The sequence below is a fragment of the Oncorhynchus clarkii genome, chromosome 12 (assembly GCF_045791955.1).
Source record: "Oncorhynchus clarkii lewisi isolate Uvic-CL-2024 chromosome 12, UVic_Ocla_1.0, whole genome shotgun sequence".
NCBI lineage: Eukaryota > Metazoa > Chordata > Actinopteri > Salmoniformes > Salmonidae > Oncorhynchus > Oncorhynchus clarkii.
This window is the reverse complement of record NC_092158.1, coordinates 94,333,601-94,357,757: the sequence shown is the minus strand read 5'-3', so window position 1 is coordinate 94,357,757 and position 24,157 is coordinate 94,333,601. Positions and strand designations below refer to the sequence as shown.

Below are 24,157 nucleotides of genomic sequence, written 5' to 3'. Positions count from 1 at the left end.
CTCTATGCTCCTCGCCCTATGCCCCGGCTCCTCTCTCTATGCTCTTCTCTCTATGCTCCTCTCTCTATGCCCTGGCTACTCTCTCTATGCTCCGGCTCCTCTCTCTATGCCCCGGCTCCTCTCTCTATGCCCCGGCTCCTCTCTCTGTGCCCCGGCTCCTCTCTCTACGAGTCTGCTCCTCTCTCTATGCTCCTCGCCCTATGCCCCGGCTCCTCTCTCTATGCTCTTCTCTCCATGCTCCGGCTCCTCTCTCTATAGCCCGGCTCCCCTCTCTATAGCCCGGCTCCCCTCTCTATAGCCCGGCTCCCCTCTCTAAAGCCCGGCTCCTCTCTCTATGCTCATCTCTCTATGCCCCGGCTCCTCTCTCCATGCTCTTCTCTCTATGCACCGGCTCCTCTCTCTATGCCCCGGCTCCTCTCTCTATGCACCGGCTCATCTCTCTATGCCCCGGCTCATCTCTCCATGCTCCTCTCTCCATGCTCCGGCTCCTCTCTCTATAGCCAGGCTCCCCTCTCTATAGCCCGGCTCCCCTCTCTATAGCCCGGCTCCCCTCTCTATAGCCCGGCTCCCCTCTCTATAGCCCGGCTCCCCTCTCTATAGCCCGGCTCCTCTCTATATAGCCCGGCTCCTCTCTCTATCGCCCGGCTCCTCTCTCTATGCCCCTCTCTCTATGCCCAGGCTCCTCTATAGCCCGGCTCCTCTATCTATAGCCCGGCTCCTCTCTCTGTGTCCCGGCTCCTCTCTCTATGCCCCGGCTCCTCTCTCTATGCCCCGGCTCCTCTCTATACGAGTCTGCTCCTCTCTCTATGCTCCTCTCTCTATGCACCTCTCTCTATGCCCCGGCTCCTCTCTATGCTCATCTCTCTATGCCCCGGCTCCTCTCTCTATAGCCCGGCTCCTCCCTCTATAGCCCGGCTCCTCCCTCTATAGCCCGGCTCCTCTCTCTGCTCCTCACTCTATGCTCTATGCTCCTCTCTCTATGCCCCGGCTCCTCTCTCTATGCCCCGGCTCCTCTCTCTGTGTCCCGGCTCCTCTCTCTATGCCCCGGCTCCTCTCTCTGTGCCCCGGCTCCTCTCTCTATGCCCCGGCTCCTCTCTCTATGCCCCGGCTCCTCTCTCTATGCCCCGGCTCCTCTCTCTATAACCCGTCTCCTCTCTCTATGCCCCGGCTCCTCTCTCTATGCTCCTCTCTCTATGCTCCGGCTACTCTCTCTGTGCCCCGGCTCCTCGCTCTATGCCCCGGCTCCTCTCTCCATGCTCCTCTCTCTATGCACCGCCTCCTCTCTCTATGCCCCGGCTCCTCTCTCTATGCCCCGGCTCATCTCTCTATGCCTCGGCTCCTCTCTCTATAGCCCGGCTCCCCTCTCTATAGCCCGGCTCCCCTCTCTATAGCCCGGCTCACCTCTCTATAGCCCGGCTCCCCTCTCTATAGCCCGGCTCCCCTCTCTATAGCCCGGCTCCCCTCTCTATAGCCCGGCTCCCCTCTCTATAGCCCGGCTCCTCTCTCTATAGCCCGGCTCCTCTCTCTATGCCCCTGCTCCTCTCTCTATGCCCCGGCTCTTCTCCCCATGCTCCTCTCTCCATGCTCCGGCTCCTCTCTCTATAGCCCGGCTCCTCTCTCTATAGCCCGGCTCCCCTCTCTATAGCCCGGCTCCCCTCTCTATAGCCCGGCTCCCCTCTCTATAGCCCGGCTCCCCTCTCTATAGCCCGGCTCCCCTCTCTATAGCCCGGCCCCTCTCTCTATAGCCCGGCTCCTCTCTCTATGCTCATCTCTCTATGCCCCGGCTCCTCTCTCCATGCTCTTCTCTCTATGCCCCGGCTCCTCTCTCTATGCCCCGGCTAATCTCTCTATGCCCCGGCTCATCTCTCTATGCCCCGGCTCATCTCTCTATGCCCCGGCTCATCTCTCCATGCCCCGGCTCCTCTCTCCATGCTCCTCTCTCCATGCTCCTCTCTCCAAGCTCCGGCTCCTCTCTCTATAGCCCGGCTCCCCTCTCTATAGCCCGAGTCCCCTCTCTATAGCCCGAGTCCCCTCTCTATAGCCCGGCTCCTCTATACGCCCCGGCTCCTCTCTCTATGCCCCGGCTCCTCTCTCTATGCTCCTCTCTCTACGCCCAGGCTCCTCTCTCTACGCCCAGGCTCCTCTCTCTACGCCCAGGGTCCTCTCTCTACGCCAAGGGTCCTCTCTCTACGCCCTGGCTCCTCTCTCTATGCTCCTCTCTCTATGCCCCGGCTCCTCTCTCTATGCCCCGGCTCCTCTCTCTATGCCCCGGCTCCTCTCTCTATGCCCCGGCTCCTCTCTCTATGCCCATGCTCCTCTCTCTATGCTCCGGCTCCTCTCTCTATGCTCCTCTCTCTATGCCCTGGCTCCTCTCTCTATGCCCCGGCTCCTCTCTCTATGCCCCGGCTCCTCTCTCCATGCTCTGGCTCCTCTCTCTATGCTCCTCTCTCTGTGCCCCGGCTCCTCTCTCTATGCCTCTCTCTCTATGCTCCTCTCTCTATGCCCCGGCTCCTCTCTCTATGCCCCGGCTCCTCTCTCTATGCCCCGGCTCCTCTCTCTATGCCCCGGCTCCTCTCTCTATGCCCAGGCTCCTCTCTCTATGCCCCGGCTCCTCTCTATACGAGTCTGCTCCTCTCTCTATGCTCCTCTCTCTATGCTCCGGCTACTCTCTCTATGCTCCTCGCTCTATGCCCCGGCTCCTCTCTCTATAGCCCGGCTCCTCTCTCTATAGCCCGGCTCCTCTCTCTGTGCCCCGGCTCCTCTCTCTGTGCCCCGGCTCCTCTCTCTGTGCCCCGCTCCTCTCTATACGAGTCTGCTCCTCGCTTTATGCTCCTCTCTCTATGCCCCTCTCTCTATGCTCCGGGTCCTCTCTCTATACTCCTCTCTCTATGCCCCGGCTCCTCTCTATGCTCCTCTCTCTATGCCCCGGCTCCTCTCTCTATGCCCCGGCTCCTCTCTCTGTGCCCCGGCTCCTCTCTATACGAGTCTGCTCCTCTCTCTATGCTCCTCGCCCTATGCCCCGGCTCCTCTCTCTATGCTCTTCTCTCTATGCTCCTCTCTCTATGCCCTGGCTACTCTCTCTATGCTCCGGCTCCTCTCTCTATGCCCCGGCTCCTCTCTCTATGCCCCGGCTCCTCTCTCTGTGCCCCGGCTCCTCTCTCTACGAGTCTGCTCCTCTCTCTATGCTCCTCGCCCTATGCCCCGGCTCCTCTCTCTATGCTCTTCTCTCCATGCTCCGGCTCCTCTCTCTATAGCCCGGCTCCCCTCTCTATAGCCCGGCTCCCCTCTCTATAGCCCGGCTCCCCTCTCTATAGCCCGGCTCCCCTCTCTATAGCCCGGCTCCCCTCTCTATAGCCCGGCTCCCCTCTCTAAAGCCCGGCTCCTCTCTCTATGCTCATCTCTCTATGCCCCGGCTCCTCTCTCCATGCTCTTCTCTCTATGCACCGGCTCCTCTCTCTATGCCCCGGCTCCTCTCTCTATGCACCGGCTCATCTCTCTATGCCCCGGCTCATCTCTCCATGCTCCTCTCTCCATGCTCCGGCTCCTCTCTCTATAGCCAGGCTCCCCTCTCTATAGCCCGGCTCCCCTCTCTATAGCCCGGCTCCCCTCTCTATAGCCCGGCTCCCCTCTCTATAGCCCGGCTCCCCTCTCTATAGCCCGGCTCCTCTCTATATAGCCCGGCTCCTCTCTCTATAGCCCGGCTCCTCTCTCTATGCCCCTCTCTCTATGCCCAGGCTCCTCTATAGCCCGGCTCCTCTCTCTATAGCCCGGCTCCTCTCTCTGTGTCCCGGCTCCTCTCTCTATGCCCCGGCTCCTCTCTCTATGCCCCGGCTCCTCTCTATACGAGTCTGCTCCTCTCTCTATGCTCCTCTCTCTATGCACCTCTCTCTATGCCCCGGCTCCTCTCTATGCTCATCTCTCTATGCCCCGGCTCCTCTCTCTATGCCCCGGCTCCTCTCTCTGTGCCCCGGCTCCTCTCTCTATGCCCCGGCTCCTCTCTCTATGCCCCGGCTCCTCTCTCTATGCCCCGGCTCCTCTCTCTATAACCCGTCTCCTCTCTCTATGCCCCGGCTCCTCTCTCTATGCTCCTCTCTCTATGCTCCGGCTACTCTCTCTGTGCCCCGGCTCCTCGCTCTATGCCCCGGCTCCTCTCTCCATGCTCCTCTCTCTATGCACCGCCTCCTCTCTCTATGCCCCGGCTCCTCTCTCTATGCCCCGGCTCATCTCTCTATGCCTCGGCTCCTCTCTCTATAGCCCGGCTCCCCTCTCTATAGCCCGGCTCACCTCTCTATAGCCCGGCTCACCTCTCTATAGCCCGGCTCCCCTCTCTATAGCCCGGCTCCCCTCTCTATAGCCCGGCTCCCCTCTCTATAGCCCGGCTCCCCTCTCTATAGCCCGGCTCCTCTCTCTATAGCCCGGCTCCTCTCTCTATGCCCCTGCTCCTCTCTCTATGCCCCGGCTCTTCTCCCCATGCTCCTCTCTCCATGCTCCGGCTCCTCTCTCTATAGCCCGGCTCCTCTCTCTATAGCCCGGCTCCCCTCTCTATAGCCCGGCTCCCCTCTCTATAGCCCGGCTCCCCTCTCTATAGCCCGGCTCCCCTCTCTATAGCCCGGCTCCCCTCTCTATAGCCCGGCTCCCCTCTCTATAGCCCGGCCCCTCTCTCTATAGCCCGGCTCCTCTCTCTATGCTCATCTCTCTATGCCCCGGCTCCTCTCTCCATGCTCTTCTCTCTATGCCCCGGCTCCTCTCTCTATGCCCCGGCTAATCTCTCTATGCCCCGGCTCATCTCTCTATGCCCCGGCTCATCTCTCTATGCCCCGGCTCATCTCTCCATGCCCCGGCTCCTCTCTCCATGCTCCTCTCTCCATGCACCTCTCTCCAAGCTCCGGCTCCTCTCTCTATAGCCCGGCTCCCCTCTCTATAGCCCGAGTCCCCTCTCTATAGCCCGAGTCCCCTCTCTATAGCCCGGCTCCTCTATACGCCCCGGCTCCTCTCTCTATGCCCCGGCTCCTCTCTCTATGCTCCTCTCTCTACGCCCAGGCTCCTCTCTCTACGCCCAGGGTCCTCTCTCTACGCCCAGGGTCCTCTCTCTACGCCCTGGCTCCTCTCTCTATGCTCCTCTCTCTATGCCCCGGCTCCTCTCTCTATGCCCCGGCTCCTCTCTCTATGCCCCGGCTCCTCTCTCTATGCCCCGGCTCCTCTCTCTATGCCCCGGCTCCTCTCTCTATGCCCATGCTCCTCTCTCTATGCTCCGGCTCCTCTCTCTATGCTCCTCTCTCTATGCCCCGGCTCCTCTCTCTATGCCCCGGCTCCTCTCTCTATGCCCCGGCTCCTCTCTCCATGCTCTGGCTCCTCTCTCTATGCTCCTCTCTCTGTGCCCCGGCTCCTCTCTCTATGCCTCTCTCTCTATGCTCCTCTCTCTATGCCCCGGCTCCTCTCTCTATGCCCCGGCTCCTCTCTCTATGCCCCGGCTCCTCTCTCTATGCCCCGGCTCCTCTCTCTATGCCCATGCTCCTCTCTCTATGCTCCGGCTCCTCTCTCTATGCTCCTCTCTCTATGCCCCGGCTCCTCTCTCTATGCCCCGGCTCCTCTCTCTATGCCCCGGCTCCTCTCTCTATGCCCCGGCTCCTCTCTCTATGCTCCTCTCTCTATGCCCCGGCTCCTCTCTCTATGCCCCGGCTCCTCTCTCCATGCTCTGGCTCCTCTCTCTATGCTCCTCTCTCTGTGCCCCGGCTCCTCTCCCTATGCCTCTCTCTCTATGCTCCTCTCTCTATGCCCCGGCTCCTCTCTCTATGCCCCGGCTCCTCTCTATACGAGTCTGCTCCTCTCTCTATGAACCTCGCTCTATGCCCCGGTTCCTCTCTCTATGCTCCTCGCTCTAATGCCCTGGCTACTCTCTCTATGCTCCGGCTCCTCTCTCTATGCCCCGGCTCCTCTCTCTATGCTCCTCTCTCTATGCTCTGGCTACTCTCTCTGTGCCCCGGCTCCTCTCTCTATGCCCCGGCTCCTCTCTCTATGCCCCTCACTCTATGCCTCTTTCTCTATGCTCCTCTCTCTATGCCCCGGCTCCTCTCTATGCTCCTCTCTCTATGCCCCGGCTCCTCTCTCTATGCCCCGGCTCCTCTCTCTGTGCCCCGGATCCTCTCTCTATGAGTCGGCTCCTCTCTCTATGAGTCGGCTCCTCTCTCTATGCTCCTCTCTCTATGCCCAGGCTCCTCTCTCTATGCCCCGGCTCCTCTCTCTATGCCCCGGCTCCTCTCTCTATGCCCGGCTCCTCTCTCTATGCCCCGGCTCCTCTCTCTATGCCCCGGCTCCTCTCTCTATGCCCCGGCTCCTCTCTCCATGCTCTGGCTCCTCTCTATACGAGTCTGCTCCTCTCTCTATGCTCCTCTCTCTGTGCTCCTCTCTCTGTGCCCCGGCTCCTCTCTCTATGCCCCGGCTCCTCGCTATACGAGTCTGCTCCTCTCTCTATGCCCCTCTCTCTATGCTCCGGCTCCTCTCTCTATGCCCCGGCTCCTCGCTCTATGCCCCGGCTCCTCTCTCTATGCTCCCCTCTCTATGCCCCGGCTCCTCTCTATACGAGTCTGCTCCTCTCTCTATGCTCCTCTCTCTATGCTCCGGCTACTCTCTCTATGCTCCTCGCTCTATGCCCCGGCTCCTCTCTCTATAGCCCGGCTCCTCTCTCTATAGCCCGGCTCCTCTCTCTATGCTCCTCTCTCTATGCCCCGGCTCCTCTCTCTATGCTCCTCTCTCTATGCCCCGACTCCTCTCTCTATGCCCCGGCTCCTCTCTCTATGCTCCTCTCTCTATGCTCCTCTCTCTGTGCCCCGGCTCCTCTCTCTGTGCCCCGGCTCCTCTCTCTGTGCCCCGGCTCCTCCTCCTGTTGTTGTTGTTGTTTACCTTGTAGGGCATGGACTCAAAGAAGGTGGATGTGTTGTTGTTGTTGTTTACCTTGTTGGGCATGAACTCAAAGAAGGTGGATGTGTTGTTGTTGTTCACCTTGTTGGGCATGGACTCAAAGAAGGTGGATGTGTTGTTGTGTCTCAGTATGTGTGTTATTGTTGTTGTTGTTGTTGTTGTTTACCTTGTAGGGCATGGACTCAAAGAAGATGGATGTGGCAGAGATCTTCTTCTTGTCCGTCATGAAGCCGTGCGTCAGGTGACCTCCATCAGGGAGGTCCAGACCCATGATCCTCCCATGAGGCTCCACGATCGCCGTGTACACAGCAAAGTTAGCAGGGGAGCCTACAAACACATCGCCTAGTTAGACCCTACAGAGCTGTACTGGGATGGCCTGGTTACACCTAGTTAGACCCTACAGAGCTGTACTGGGATGGCCTGGTTACACCTAGTTAGACCCTACAGAGCTGTACTGGGATGGCCTGGTTACACCTAGTTAGACCCTACAGAGCTGTACTGGGATGGCCTGGTTACACCTCCACCTAGTTAGACCCTACAGAGCTGTACTGGGATGGCCTGGTTACACCTCCACCTTGTTAGACCCTACAGAGCTGTACTGGGATGGCCTGGTTACACCTCCACCTAGTTAGACCCTACAGAGCTGTACTGGGATGGCCTGGTTACACCTCCACCTAGTTAGACCCTACAGAGCTGTACTGGGATGGCCTGGTTACACCTCCACCTTGTTAGACCCTACAGAGCTGTACTGGGATGGCCTGGTTACACCTCCACCTAGTTAGACCCTACAGAGCTGTACTGGGATGGCCTGGTTACACCTCCACCTAGTTAGACCCTACAGAGCTATACTGGGATGGCCTGGTTACACCTAGTTAGACCCTACAGAGCTGTACTGGGATGGCCTGGTTACACCTCCACCTAGTTAGACCCTACAGAGCTGTACTGAGATGGCCTGGTTACACCTCCACCTAGTTAGACCCTACAGAGCTGTACTGGGATGGCCTGGTTACACCTAGTTAGACCCTACAGAGCTGTCTGGGATGGCTTGGTTACACCTCCACCTAGTTAGACCCTACAGAGCTGTACTGGGATGGCCTGGTTACACCTCCACCTTGTTAGACCCTACAGAGCTGTACTGGGATGGCTTGGTTACATCTCCACCTAGTTAGACCCTACAGAGCTGTACTGGGATGGCCTGGTTACACCTCCACCTAGTTAGACCCTACAGAGCTGTACTGGGATGGCCTGGTTACACCTCCACCTAGTTAGACCCTACAGAGCTGTACTGGGATGGCCTGGTTACACCTCCACCTAGTTAGACCCTACAGAGCTGTACTGGGATGGCCTGGTTACACCTCCACCTAGTTAGTGTCTCTACGGTGTGTGTGTAGTGTGTGTGTGTGTCTCTGTGTAGTGTGTGTGTGTCTGTGTGTAATGTGTGTGTCTCTGTGTAGTGTGTGTGTGTGTGTCTCTGTGTAGTGTGTGTGTGTGTGTCTGTGTAGTGTGTGTGTGTGTGTGTCTCTGTGTAGCGTGTGTGTGTGTGTCTCTGTGTAGTGTGTGTGTGTCTCTGTGTAGCGTGTGTGTGTCTCTGTGTAGCGTGTGTGTGTGTCTCTGTGTAGTGTGTGTGTGTCTCTGTGTAGCGTGTGTGTGTCTCTGTGTAGCGTGTGTGTGTAGTGGGGGGGGGGGGGTACTACCTGAGTATGTGTTACTGTGTAGTGGGGGGGGGGGGGGGGGGTACTACCTGAGTATGTGTTACTGTGTAGTGGGGGGGGAATACTACCTGAGTATGTGTCTCTGTGTAGTAGGGGGGGGGGGGGGGGGTACTACCTGAGTATGTGTTACTGTGTAGTGGGGGGGGGGTACTACCTGAGTATGTGTCTCTGTGTAGTGGGGGGGGGGGGGTACTACCTGAGTATGTGTCTCTGTGTAGTGGGGGGGGGGGGTACTACCTGAGTATGTGTCTCTGTGTAGTGGGGGGGGGTACTACCTGAGTATGTGTCTCTGTGTAGTGGGGGGGGGGGTACTACCTGAGTATGTGTCTCTGTGTAGTGGGGGGGGGGGGGTACTACCTGAGTATGTGTTACTGTGTAGTGGGGGGGGGGGTACTACCTGAGTATGTGTTACTGTGTAGGGGGGGTACTACCTGAGTATGTGTTACAGTGTAGTGGGGGGGGGGGGGGGGGGTACTACCTGAGTATGTGTCTCTGTGTAGTGGGGGGGGGTACTACCTGAGTATGTGTCTCTGTGTAGTGGGGGGGAATACTACCTGAGTATGTGTCTCTGTGTAGTAGGGGGGGGGGGGGGTACTACCTGAGTATGTGTTACTGTGTAGTGGGGGGGGGGTACTACCCGAGTATGTGTCTCTGTGTAGTGGGGGGGGGGGGGGGGGGTACTACCTGAGTATGTGTCTCTGTGTAGTGGGGGGGGGGGGGGGGGGTACTACCTGAGTATGTGTCTCTGTGTAGTGGGGGGGGGTACTACCTGAGTATGTGTCTCTGTGTAGTGGGGGGGGGGTACTACCTGAGTATGTGTCTCTGTGTAGTGGGGGGGGGGGGGGGTACTACCTGAGTATGTGTTACTGTGTAGTGGGGGGGGGGTACTACCTGAGTATGTGTTACTGTGTAGGGGGGGTACTACCTGAGTATGTGTTACAGTGTAGTGGGGGGGGGGGGGGGGGGGTACTACCTGAGTATGTGTCTCTGTGTAGTGGGGGGGGGGGGGTACTACCTGAGTATGTGTCTCTGTGTAGTGGGGGGGGGGGTACTACCTGAGTATGTGTCTCTGTGTAGTGGGGGGGGGGTACTACCTGAGTATGTGTTACTGTGTAGTGGGGGGGGGGGGGGGTACTACCTGAGTATGTGTCTCTGTGTAGTGGGGGGGGGGGGGGGGGGGTACTACCTGCGTATGTGTCTCTGTGTAGTGGGGGGGGGTACTACCTGAGTATGTGTCTCTGTGTAGTGGGGGGGGGGGGGGGGGGGTACTACCTGAGTATGGCTGTACGTTAACTCCCCACTTGTCAGCGTCCAGTCTGTAGGCCTCCAGAGCTCTCCTCTGACACAGACGCTCCAACTCATCAACATGTTCTGTACCGCCGTAGTACCTACACACACACACACACACACGAGGTGGACACGAGGGTTATATATCCCTGAGAGAATGGGTTTGGTTGTGGAGACCAGAGATCTCCAGGGTTATCTATCCCTGAGAGAATGGGTTTGGTTGTGGAGACCAGAGATCTCCAGGGTTATCTCTATCCCTGAGAGAATGGGTTTGGTTGTGGAGACCAGAGATCTCCAGGGTTATCTATATCCCTGAGAGAATGGGTTTGGTTGTGGAGACCAGAGAGATCTGGGTGAGAACACACACACACACACACACACACACACACACACAACATATTGTTGAGATGCATGTTTCCATGTCTGTCTCTGTGTGTGTGTGTGTGTGTGTGTCTCACCCAGATCTCTCTGGTCTCCACAACCAAACCCATTCTCTCAGGGATAGATAACCCTGGAGATCTCTGGCTCCACAACTAAACCCATTCTCTCAGGGATAGAGATAACCCTAGATATTCTGGTGTCTATACTCTAACCACCTAAAGCCATATAGTCTATACTCTAACCACATAAAGCCTAAACTTTTGCTACAGAATGAGATTGCTTTTCTTACCTCTGTCCAGGATACCCCTCTGAGTACTTGTTGTTCATACAGGAGCCCAGGGCTTCTAGAACAGCTCTGGAGGTGAAGTTCTCTGATGCGATCAGCTCCAGGCCGAAGGTCTGACGGTGCTTCTCTCTCTTGATGATGGAGAACACCTAGATAATACACACAATACACCGATTCATTATAATACACCTAGACAATACACCGATTCATTATAATACACCTAGACAATACACCGATTCATTATAATACACCTAGACAATACACCGATTCATTATAATACACCTAGACAATACACCGATTCATTATAATACACCTAGACAATACACCGATTCATTATAATACACTTAGACAATACACCGATTCATTATAATACACACAATACACCGATTCATTTTAATACACCTAGACAATACACCGATTCATTATAATACACCTAGACAATACACCGATTCATTATAATACACCTAGACAATACACCGATTCATTATAATACACCTAGACAATACACCGATTCATTATAATACACCTAGACAATACACCGATTCATTATAATACACCTAGACAATACACCGATTCATTATAATACACACAATACACCGATTCATTATAATACACCTAGACAATACACCGATTCATTATAATACACCTAGACAATACACCGATTCATTATAATACACACAATACACCGATTCATTATAATACACCTAGACAATACACCGATTCATTATAATACACACAATACACCGATTCATTATAATACACCTAGACAATACACCGATTCATTATAATACACCTAGACAATACACCGATTCATTATAATACACACAATACACCGATTCATTATAATACACCTAGACAATACACCGATTCATTATAATACACACAATACACCGATTCATTATAATACACCTAGACAATACACCGATTCATTATAATACACCTAGACAATACACCGATTCATTATAATACACCTAGACAATACACCGATTCATTATAATACACCTAGACAATACACCGATTCATTATAATACACCTAGACAATACACCGATTCATTATAATACACCTAGACAATACACCGATTCATTATAATACACCTAGACAATACACCGATTCATTATAATACACACAATACACCGATTCATTATAATTTTTTTAATTTATTTTATTTCACCTTTATTTAACCAGGTAGGCTAGTTGAGAACAAGTTCTCATTTGCAACTGTGACCTGGCCAAGATAAAGCATAGCAGTATGACACAGACAACAACACAGAGTTACACATGGAGTAAACAATTAACAAGTCAATAACACAGTAGAAAACAAAGGGGGAGTCTATATACAATGTGTGCAAAAGGCATGAGAAGGTAGGCGAATAATTACAATTTTGCAGATTAACACTGGAGTGATAAATGATCAGATGGTCATGTACAGGTAGAGATATTGGTGTGCAAAAGAGCAGAAAAGTAAATAAATAAAAACAGTATGGGGATGAGGTAGGTGAAAATGGGTGGGCTATTTACCAATAGACTATGTACAGCTGCAGCGATCGGTTAGCTGCTCAGATAGCAGATGTTTGAAGTTGGTGAGGGAGATAAAAGTCTCCAACTTCAGCGATTTTTGCAATTCGTTCCAGTCACAGGCAGCAGAGAACTGGAACGAAAGGCGGCCAAATGAGGTGTTGGCTTTAGGGATGATCAGTGAGATACACCTGCTGGAGCGCGTGCTACGGGTGGGTGTTGCCATCGTGACCAGTGAGCTGAGATAAGGCGGAGCATTACCTAGCATGGACTTGTAGATGACATGGAGCCAGTGGGTCTGGCGACGAATATGTAGCGAGGGCCAGCCGACTAGAGCATACAAGTCGCAGTGGTGGGTGGTATAAGGTGCTTTAGTGACAAAACGGATGGCACTAACACCTAACACCTAACACAATACATCGATTCATTATAATACACACAATACACTGATTCATTATAATACACACAATACACCGATTCATTATAATACACACAATACACTGTTTCATTATAATACACAATACACCGATTCATTATAATACACGATTCATTATAATACACACAATACACCGATTCATTATAATACACACAATACACCGATTCATTATTATACACACAATACACTGTTTCATTATAATACACACAATACACTGTTTCATTATAACACACAATACACTGTTTCATTATAATACACACAATACACTGTTTCATTATAACACACAATACACTGTTTCATTATAATACACAATACACCGATTCATTATAATACACCGATTCATTATAATACACACAATACACCGATTCATTATAATACACACAATACACCGATTCATTATTATACACACAATACACTGTTTCATTATAATACACAATACACTGTTTCATTATAATACACAATACACCGATTCATTATAATACACCGATTCATTATAATACACCTAGACAATACACCGTTTCATTATAATACACCTAACACAATACACAGATTCATTATAATACACCTAGACAATACACCGATTCATTATAATACACCTAGACAATACACAGATTCATTATAATACACCTAGACAATACACCGATTCATTATAATACACCTAACACAATACACCGATTCATTATAATACACCTAGACAATACACAGATTCATTATAATACACCTAGACAATACACTGATTCATTATAATACACACAATACACTGATTCATTATAATACACACAATACACCGATTCATTATAATACACCGATTCATTATAATACACCTAACACAACCCAGCCTGTAGTTACCTGGCCTTAACCCAGCCTGTAGTTACCTGGCCTTAACCCAGCCTGTAGCTACCTGGCCTTAACCCAGCCTGTAGCTACCTGGCCTTAACCCAGCCTGTAGCTACCTGGCCTTAACCCAGCCTGTAGCTACCTGGCCTTAACCCAGCCTGTAGGTACCTGGCCTTAAACCAGCCTGTAGTTACCTGGCCTTAAACCAGCCTGTAGTTACCTGGCCTGTAGTTACCTGGCCTGTAGTTACCTGGCCTGTAGTACCTGGCCTGTAGTCCCTGGCCTGTAGTACCTGGCCTGTAGTTACCTGGCCTGTAGTTACCTGGCCTGTAGTACCTGGCCTGTAGTTACCTGGCCTGTAGTTACCTGGCCTGTAGTACCTGGCCTGTAGTTACCTGGCCTGTAGTACCTGGCCTGTAGTTACCTGGCCTGTAGTTACCTGGCCTGTAGTTACCTGGCCTGTAGTTACCTGGCCTGTAGTTACCTGGCCTGTAGTTACCTGGCCTGTAGTCCCTGGCCTGTAGTTACCTGGCCTGTAGTTACCTGGCCTGTAGTTACCTGGCCTGAACCCAGCCTGTAGTTACCTGGCCTGTAGTTACCTGGCCTGTAGTTACCTGGCCTGTAGTTACCTGGCCTGTAGTTACCTGGCCTGTAGTTACCTGGCCTGTAGTTACCTGGCCTGTAGTTACCTGGCCTGAACCCAGCCTGTAGTTACCTGGCCTGTAGTTACCTGGCCTGTAGTTACCTGGCCTGTAGTTACCTGGCCTGTAGTACCTGGCTGAAACACATTGCCCTTTATATTCGGTACGAGGAAACGTAAAAGCGACGTCATCAACAGCAGCGAGTCAGTTTAGGTAGAAACACCATCGGAGGGAAAATGGGCATATTTTAGCACCATGTGGATTCTAGAATATAGAAACCAGGCTTAGACACACAGCCTTATAGACACTCACACCAGGAACCAATCAGATCCCTTCGGCAACAACGCTCACATTTCAAAAGGTCATTTCTGATTGAGCTCACAGTGTTTGCTGTGAATGTGGGTCTCCGCGAAAATGGCCTTTTGGAAGACGCATTGTCGACAAAGGGCGATCGGTTTCAATCCCGGCCTCACACACACACACACACACACACACACACACCACACACACACACCACACACACACACCACACACACACACACACACCACACACACCACACACACCACACACACACACACACACACACACACCCTGTGTGACGTACCTCAGAGTCGTTGGAGCTGAGTGGCTCCTGCATCATCTTGTTGTGAGACTCCCACACGTCCTTACTGACATGGTGACTGGTACCGTTGCTATGAGACATGACGACTGGTACTGATCTACAGACACAGACAAGACAGACAGTTAGTTAGTTAGTTAAGCTATGAGACATGACAGACAGTTAGTTAGTTAAGCTATGAGACATGACAGACAGTTAGTTAGTTAGTTAGTTAGTTAGTTAAGCTGTGCCAAATAAGATTCAACAGTATCTTTTGTCAACCCCTCTAAATATCAGTTGTTGGGAAAATATAGTATTCAGGGCTATATTTAGTCAGGTTATCTGGTATTCAGGACTATATTTAGTCAGGTTATCTGGTATTCAGGACTATATTTAGTCAGGTCATCTGGTATTCAGGGCTATATTTAGTCAGGTCATCTGGTATTCAGGGCTATATTTAGTCAGGTCATCTGGTATTCAGGGCTATATTTAGTCAGGTTATCTGGTATTCAGGACTATATTTAGTCAGGTTATCTGGTATTCAGGACTATATTTAGTCAGGTCATCTGGTATTCAGGACTATATTTAGTCAGGTCATCTGGTATTCAGGGCTATATTTAGTCAGGTCATCTGGTATTCAGGGCTATATTTAGTCAGGTCATCTGGTATTCAGGACTATATTTAGTCAGGTCATCTGGTATTCAGGACTATATTTAGTCAGGTCATCTGGTATTCAGGGCTATATTTAGTCAGGTCATCTGGTATTCAGGACTATATTTAGTCAGGTCATCTGGTATTCAGGGCTATATTTAGTCAGGTCATCTGGTATTCAGGACTATATTTAGTCAGGTCATCTGGTATTCAGGACTATATTTAGTCAGGTCATCTGGTATTCAGGGCTATATTTAGTCAGGTCATCTGGTATTCAGGGCTATATTTAGTCAGGTCATCTGGTATTCAGGGCTATATTTAGTCAGGTCATCTGGTATTCAGGGCTATATTTAGTCAGGTCATCTGGTATTCAGGACTATATTTAGTCAGGTCATCTGGTATTCAGGGCTATATTTAGTCAGGTCATCTGGTATTCAGGACTATATTTAGTCAGGTTATCTGGTATTCAGGACTATATTTAGTCAGGTCATCTGGTATTCAGGGCTATATTTAGTCAGGTCATCTGGTATTCAGGACTATATTTAGTCAGGTTATCACAGGAACAGCCATGTTTAAACCAACAGGACTATATTTAGTCAGGTTATCTGGTATTCAGGACTATATTTAGTCAGGTTATCACAGGAACAGCCATGTTTAAACCAACAGGACTATATTTAGTCAGGTTATCTGGTATTCAGGACTATATTTAGTCAGGTCATCTGGTATTCAGGACTATATTTAGTCAGGTTATCTGGTATTCAGGACTATATTTAGTCAGGTCATCTGGTATTCAGGACTATATTTAGTCAGGTTATCACAGGAACAGCCATGTTTAAACCAACAGGACTATATTTAGTCAGGTTATCTGGTATTCAGGGCTATATTTAGTCAGGTCATCTGGTATTCAGGACTATATTTAGTCAGGTCATCTGGTATTCAGGACTATATTTAGTCAGGTTATCACTGGAACAGCCATGTTTAAACCAACAGGACTATATTTAGTCAGGTTATCTGGTATTCAGGGCTATATTTAGTCAGGTTATCACAGGAACAGCCATGTTTAAACCAACAGGACTATATTTAGTCAGGTTATCTGGTATTCAGGGCTATATTTAGTCAAGTTATCTGGTATTCAGGACTATATTTAGTCAGGTTATCTGGTATTCAGGACTATATTTAGTCAGGTTATCTGGTATTCAGGACTATATTTAGTCAGGTCATCTGGTATTCAGGGCTATATTTAGTCAGGTCATCTGGTATTCAGGACTATATTTAGTCAGGTTATCTGGTATTCAGGACTATATTTAGTCAGGTTATCACAGGAACAGCCATGTTTAAACCAACAGGACTATATTTAGTCAGGTTATCTGGTATTCAGGACTATATTTAGTCAGGTTATCTGGTATTCAGGACTATATTTAGTCAGGTTATCACTGGAACAGCCATGTTTAAACCAACAGGACTATATTTAGTCAGGTTATCTGGTATTCAGGGCTATATTTAGTCAGGTTATCTGGTATTCAGGACTATATTTAGTCAGGTTATCTGGTATTCAGGGCTATATTTAGTCAGGTCATCTGGTATTCAGGGCTATATTTAGTCAGGTCATCTGGTATTCAGGCCTATATTTAGTCAGGTCATCTGGTATTCAGGACTATATTTAGTCAGGTTATCTGGTATTCAGGACTATATTTAGTCAGGTCATCTGGTATTCAGGACTATATTTAGTCAGGTTATCACTGGAACAGCCATGTTTAAACCAACAGGGCTATATTTAGTCAGGTTATCTGGTATTCAGGACTATATTTAGTCAAGTTATCTGGTATTCAGGACTATATTTAGTCAGGTCATCTGGTATTCAGGACTATATTTAGTCAGGTCATCTGGTATTCAGGGCTATATTTAGTCAGGTCATCTGGTATTCAGGGCTATATTTAGTCAGGTCATCTGGTATTCAGGACTATGTTTAGTCAGGTCATCTGGTATTCAGGGCTATATTTAGTCAGGTCATCTGGTATTCAGGGCTATATTTAGTCAGGTCATCTGGTATTCAGGACTATATTTAGTCAGGTCATCTGGTATTCAGGACTATATTTAGTCAGGTCATCTGGTATTCAGGACTATATTTAGTCAGGTCATCTGGTATTCAGGGCTATATTTAGTCAGGTTATCCGGTATTCAGGGCTATATTTAGTCAGGTCATCTGGTATTCAGGGCTATATTTAGTCAGGTCATCTGGTATTCAGGGCTATATTTAGTCAGGTCATCTGGTATTCAGGGCTATATTTAGTCAGGTCATCTGGTATTCAGGGCTATATTTAGTCAGGTCATCTGGTATTCAGGGATATATTTAGTCAGGTCATCTGGTATTCAGGGCTATATTTAGTCAGGTCATCTGGTATTCAGGGCTATATTTAGTCAGGTCATCTGGTATTCAGGACTATATTTAGTCAGGTCATCTGGTATTCAGGACTATATTTAGTCAGGTCATCTGGTATTCAGGGCTATATTTAGTCAGGTTATCTGGTATTCAGGACTATATTTAGTCAGGTCATCTGGTATTCAGGACTATATTTAGTCAGGTTATCACTGGAACAGTGTGTAGGGAATAGGGTGCCATTTGGTATGGTCCTGGTGGAAATAGTGCACTATGTAGGGAATAGGGTGCCATTTGGTATGGTCCTGGTGGAAATAGTGCACTATGTAGGGAATAGGGTGCCACCCCTGTCACTGCCACTCTGTGTCTGATGCAACAGCAGCTGGACTCATGACTTCTGTTATCTTGTTTGTCCAATTTAAAGAGGCCAGCCACCGTCAGCTAACTAACCTCGCTAGATAAAGTCACCCATTCTGTGTTGTAGAGTGTAAAGCAGGGGGTTCTTTAACCTTTTCAGCCTGGGATCCAAATTAGAAATTCTGTTTTCCTGCGACCCCAGCTTAGTAAAATATGCAACTATACATAAATATCGGTACATTGCCGTTTATGCCTAAAACAAATAACAATGACATTAAATATACATATAAATATCTATTCATGTTTATTTTCCCCATTAAAAACACTCTTACATATCTGTCTAGGTTGGAACTGTTGCTGTTAAAATACATGTGTTTTATTCTGACCTGGAATAAACTGATTGAACACACGACACATCTGTAGACCAGAAAACACTCAGTCAGGCAGGAGACCACTTCCTGTTGTAGACCAGTAGACAAACAACCCAGAACTGTACATAAATATCGCTACATTTCATTTCTGGCCTCTGTTTTTAACAACACTGAGGTGATGCTCAGCCTGGAGACGGTTCCTGTACTTGTTTAAGTATGTCAGAGTTGAGAACCCTGACTGACATAGGAATGCCAAACTGGACCAGAACATCTCCTGCTTTCTCAGTCAGGAGACCACTTCCTGTTGTAGATGGAACAACCCAGAACTGTGTGAGTGGGTTCTCAGTCAGTCAGGAGACCACTTCCTGTTGTAGATGAACAACCCAGAACTGTGTGAGTGGGTTCTCAGTCAGGAGACCACTTCCTGTTTGCCTCAAAAAGCATCTTGCTTCAATCAGTTTATTCCAGTTCAGAATAACAATTATTATTGTATTTTAACAGCAACAGTTCCAACCTAGACTAGTTTTCAACAGTCATTTCTACAGTCAGATGTACAGTAGGCCTGATCATATTCCATCTGTTCTGTTACTAAGGGTTGAACTACCAGTAGCTGGCTTTGGTGAATGTTAGATATTATCTGTGTACAAGACCAGGGGATTTGTTAGAAAGAGGAAGTCACATCTACTGAGAGAGTTAGTTAATTAGTCCCTTATTTCTGCTGATCATCAACTGTTAGAAAATGACAACAATGTCTTGCTAGTTGACTGACTGGTCCAAAGTCGAAGCCCAGTTCCCTGAATCATTCTGTCCTGTTCTGAAATAACTCTCTGGGTTTACCATCATGATGTGGATGTTTGATCAGGACGTGTCGTTTTCTTAAATGTGTTCGTTATCAGAGACTTATTACTAAGCACTTCCACACACACAAAACACTGTGGGCGCTCCTCATACGTTTGTATGAAAGAGAGAGAAACTCTGGGTGCTCCTCATACGTTTGTATGAAAGAGAGAAACTCTGGGCGCTCCTCATACGTTTGTATGAAAGAGAGAGAAACTCTGGGCGCTCCTCATACGTTTGTATGAAAGAGAGAAACTCTGGGTGCTCCTCATACGTTTGTATGAAAGGGAGAAACTCATGGCTGTATTTGGGTTTCATGACAATTGAGCTCAGTGAGAACTTGTGGTTAACATGAGTCCATTAGATGAGAACTTGTGGTTAACATGAGTCCATTAGATGAGAACTTGTGTTAACATGAGTCCATTAGATGAGAACTTGTGGTTAACATGAGTCCATTAGATGAGAACTTGTGGTTAACATGAGTCCATTAGATGAGAACTTGTGGTTAACATGAGTCCATTAGATGAGAACTTGTGGTTAACATGAGTTGTGTGTTGAACCACAGCGATGTGTCGTGTGTTGCGGAATGAGCTTCAACAAAACTGCAGAATAAAATTATCTGGTAAAACCGTGAAGTACACCGGTAACTCCCACATGAGCAGCTGCCAAACTGAGCAGAGAGCGATGATGAAAGCAGAGAGCGATGATGAAAGCAGAGAGCGATGATGACAGCAGAGAGCGATGATGACAGCAGAGAGCGATGATGAAAGCAGAGAGCGATGATGAAAGCAGAGAGCGATGATGACAGCAGAGAGCGATGATGAAAGCAGAGAGCGATGATGAAAGCAGAGAGCGATGAACAAATCTATCCCTCTAATTCATGAAATAATTATAACACGTTACGACACACCATTTAACAGGACCGACCCATACTGTAAGAAAGGCTGGGCTGTAAAGGGTTATAGGGTCCGTGTTAGGGTTCAGGGTCCGTGTTAGGGTATAGGGTCCGTGTTAGGGTTCAGGGTCCGTGTTAGGTTATAGGGTCCGTGTTAGGGTTCAGGGTCCGTGTTAGGTTATAGGGTCCGTGTTAGGTTATAGGGTCCGTGTTAGGTTATAGGGTCCGTGTTAGGTTATAGGGTCCGTGTTAGGTTATAGGGTCCGTGTTAGGTTATAGGGTCCGTGTTAGGTTATAGGGTCCGTGTTAGGGTTCAGGGTCCGTGTTAGGTTATAGGGTCCGTGTTAGGTTATAGGGTCCGTGTTAGGTTATAGGGTCCGTGTTAGGTTATAGGGTCCGTGTTAGGGTATAGGGTCCGTGTTAGGTTATAGGGTCCGTGTTAGGTTATAGGGTCCGTGTTAGGTTATAGGGTCCGTGTTAGGTTATAGGGTCCGTGTTAGGTTATAGGGTCCGTGTTAGGGTTATAGGGTCCGTGTTAGGTTATAGGGTCCGTGTTAGGTTATAGGGTCCGTGTTAGGTTATAGGGTCCGTGTTAGGTTATAGGGTCCGTGTTAGGTTATAGGGTCCGTGTTAGGTTATAGGGTCCGTGTTAGGTTATAGGGTCCGTGTTAGGTTATAGGGTCCGTGTTAGGTTATAGGGTCCGTGTTAGGTTATAGGGTCCGTGTTAGGTTATAGGGTCCGTGTTAGGGTTTAGGGTCCGTGTTAGGGTTCAGGGTCCGTGTTAGGTTATAGGGTCCGTGTTAGGGTTTAGGGTCCGTGTTAGGGTTTAGGGTCCGTGTTAGGGTTCAGGGTCCGTGTTAGGGTTCAGGGTCCGTGTTAGGTTATAGGGTCCGTGTTAGGTTATAGGGTCCGTGTTAGGTTATAGGGTCCGTGTTAGGTTATAGGGTCCGTGTTAGGGTTCAGGGTCCGTGTTAGGTTATAGGGTCCGTGTTAGGTTATAGGGTCCGTGTTAGGTTATAGGGTCAGGGTCCGTGTTAGGTTATAGGGCCCGTGTTAGGTTATAGGGCCCGTGTTAGGTTATAGGGTCCGTGTTAGGTTATAGGGTCCGTGTTAGGGTTCAGGGTCCGTGTTAGGTTATAGGGTCCGTGTTAGGTTATAGGGTCCGTGTTAGGTTATAGGGTCCGTGTTAGGTTATAGGGTCCGTGTTAGGTTATAGGGTCCGTGTTAGGTTATAGGGTCCGTGTTAGGGTTCAGGGTCCGTGTTAGGTTATAGGGCCCGTGTTAGGTTATAGGGTCCGTGTTAGGTTATAGGGTCCGTGTTAGGTTATAGGGTCCGTGTTAGGGTTCAGGGTCCGTGTTAGGTTATAGGGCCCGTGTTAGGTTATAGGGTCCGTGTTAGGTTATAGGGTCCGTGTTAGGTTATAGGGTCAGGGTCCGTGTTAGGGTTCAGGGTCCGTGTTAGGTTATAGGGTTCGTGTTAGGGTTCAGGGTCCGTGTTAGGGTTCAGGGTCCGTGTTAGGGTCATTGTGTCTATCTGTAGGGTAAGGTACGGGTCATTGTGTCTATCTGTAGGGTGAGGTACGGGTCATTGTGTCTATCTGTAGGGTGAGGTACGGGTCATTGTGTCTGTCTGTAGGTACGGGTCATTGTGTCTATCTGTAGGGTAAGGTACGGGTCATTGTGTCTATCTGTAGGGTAAGGTTCGGGTCATTGTGTCTATCTGTAGGGTAAGGTTCGGGTCATTGTGTCTATCTGTAGGGTAAGGTTCGGGTCATTGTGTCTATCTGTAGGGTAAGGTACGGGTCATTGTGTCTATCTGTAGGGTAAGGTACGGGTCATTGTGTCTATCTGTAGGGTAAGGTACGGGTCATTGTGTCTATCTGTAGGTACAGGTCATTGTGTCTATCTGTAGGGTAAGGTACGGGTCATTGTGTCTATCTGTAGGTACAGGTCATTGTGTCTATCTGTAGGGTAAGGTACGGGTCATTGTGTCTATCTGTAGGTACAGGTCATTGTGTCTATCTGTAGGGTAAGGTACGGGTCATTGTGTCTATCTGTAGGTACAGGTCATTGTGTCTATCTGTAGGGTAAGGTACGGGTCATTGTATCTATCTGTAGGGTAAGGTACGGGTCATTGTGTCTATCTGTAGGGTAAGGTACGGGTCAGTCAGAGTAGGACCGTCCCGAGGATCCCGCATAGCACTGACCCTAAAGTCAGCCAGCAGGTTCAGCTGTCTTGTGACATGCGGTCTTACTGTTTCACCACATTTACAATATTACGAGCCGATTTGACTAAATAGAACATTTTTGAGTTAATGCATAATACATTTTTAAAAAAAATAGGACTCACATATTCAAGAAAAAGTTACACTTTGTATCATAGCTAACTTAGCTATGAGTTTCTAGCTAGCCAAAGTGTCAAACGTCACCCCAAAAACCGCACGCTAATCGAGCTATTTTATTTGTGAATAGTGTACAAAAAGCGTAAATATAACAACTAAAGAGATATTTAGCTGGGTACCCACCGGGTCGCTCGGCTGTGCAGCTGTCACGGTCGGAAATCTGACGTTTGGAGAAAGACAAACATGCAAATTGAGTTTACTAGGAATACAAAGTCCGCGAAACCTATAAACCAATCAGTGTACAGAGAGAAGTGATGTCCACGCCCCCTTTCTCGCTGTTAGCCAATAAAAACACATAACAGAAACATCTGAACTGTCCAATGAAACTGATAGACAGTGATGAAATAATACCGTACTGTACAAATATATTGATTAAAGTGCCTATAAATAGTTGAATTATGAAATTATTATTATGATACAACATGGTACATTCAGAACAGCATTTAAATTGTTATAGTGATATGATAGATAGTATAGTACCTTAGGTCCCACCCAGGCAAAGACAGACGGTTATAACAGACCAATAGGATCAGTTATAGTACCTTAGGTCCCACCCAGTCAAAGACAGACAGTCATAACAGACCAATTAGGATCAGTTATAGTACCTTAGGTCCCACCCTGTCAAAGACAGACAGTCATAACAGACCAATTAGGATCAGTTATAGTACCTTACAGACCAAGCGTAAATAGGGTGGGACCTAAGGTACTATTACAGACCCACAGCAGTTATTAATTCAGACCCATAACCATTCAGATGGTGGTAGGCTATAGCAGTTATTAATTCAGACCCATAACCATTCAGATGGTGGTAGACTATAGCAGTTATTAATTCAGACCCATAACCATTCAGACCCATAACCATTCAGATGGTGGTAGGCTATAGCAGTTATTAATTCAGACCCATAACCATTCAGACCCATAACCATTCAGACCCATAACCATTCAGATGGTGGTAGACTATAGCAGTTATTAATTCAGACCCATAACCATTCAGACCCATAACCATTCAGACCCATAACCATTCAGATGGTGGTAGACTATAGTAGTTATTAATTCAGACCCATAACCATTCAGACCCATAACCATTCAGACCTAGAACCATTCAGATGGTGGTAGACTATAGCAGTTATTAATTCAGACCCATAACCATTCAGATGGTGGTAGACTATAGCAGTTATTAATTCAGGCCCATAACCATTCAGATGGTGGACTAGAAGAGATGTTGTTAGAGACTAGAAGAGATGTTGTTAGAGACTAGAAGAGATGTTAGAGAGACTATAGACTAGAAGAGATGTTGTTAGAGACTAGAAGTTGTTGTTAGAGACTAGAAGAGATGTTGTTAGACCAGAAGAGATGTTGTTAGAGACTAGAAGAGATGTTATTAGAGACTAGAAGAGATGTTAGAGAGACTATAGACTAGAAGAGATGTTGTTAGAGACTAGAAGAGTTGTTAGAGACCAGAAGAGATGTTGTTAGAGACCAGAAGAGATGTTGTTAGAGACCAGAAGAGATGTTGTTAGAGACCAGAGAGTCTGGTTTATTGTCTCAGAACTCATTCAGACTCTGACTGCAGAGAGGTGCCTGGTTCATGGTCTGATGAGGCAGCCGTGCCATGTGAATTCACATTGACCTCTTGGTCTGATGAGGCAGCCG

At 48.8% G+C, this 24,157-nt stretch overlaps 1 protein-coding gene across 1 annotated transcript in view; it reads right to left on the bottom strand.

Annotated features, from left to right (window-relative positions):
- LOC139421677 (serine hydroxymethyltransferase, cytosolic-like) overlaps positions 1-22,715 on the bottom strand; it is a 73,702-nt gene extending 50,987 nt beyond the window's left edge. Inside the window, exons 1-5 of the mRNA XM_071172768.1 lie at positions 22,628-22,715; positions 14,620-14,734; positions 10,588-10,733; positions 9,903-10,018; positions 7,085-7,245 (exon numbers count right to left, since the gene is read on the bottom strand). Coding sequence (XP_071028869.1) covers positions 7,085-7,245; positions 9,903-10,018; positions 10,588-10,733; positions 14,620-14,718 — 522 coding nt within the window. The 5' untranslated portion in view covers positions 14,719-14,734; positions 22,628-22,715. The remainder of the gene's footprint in view (positions 1-7,084; positions 7,246-9,902; positions 10,019-10,587; positions 10,734-14,619; positions 14,735-22,627) is intronic.
- Positions 22,716-24,157: the final 1,442 nt, after the last annotated feature.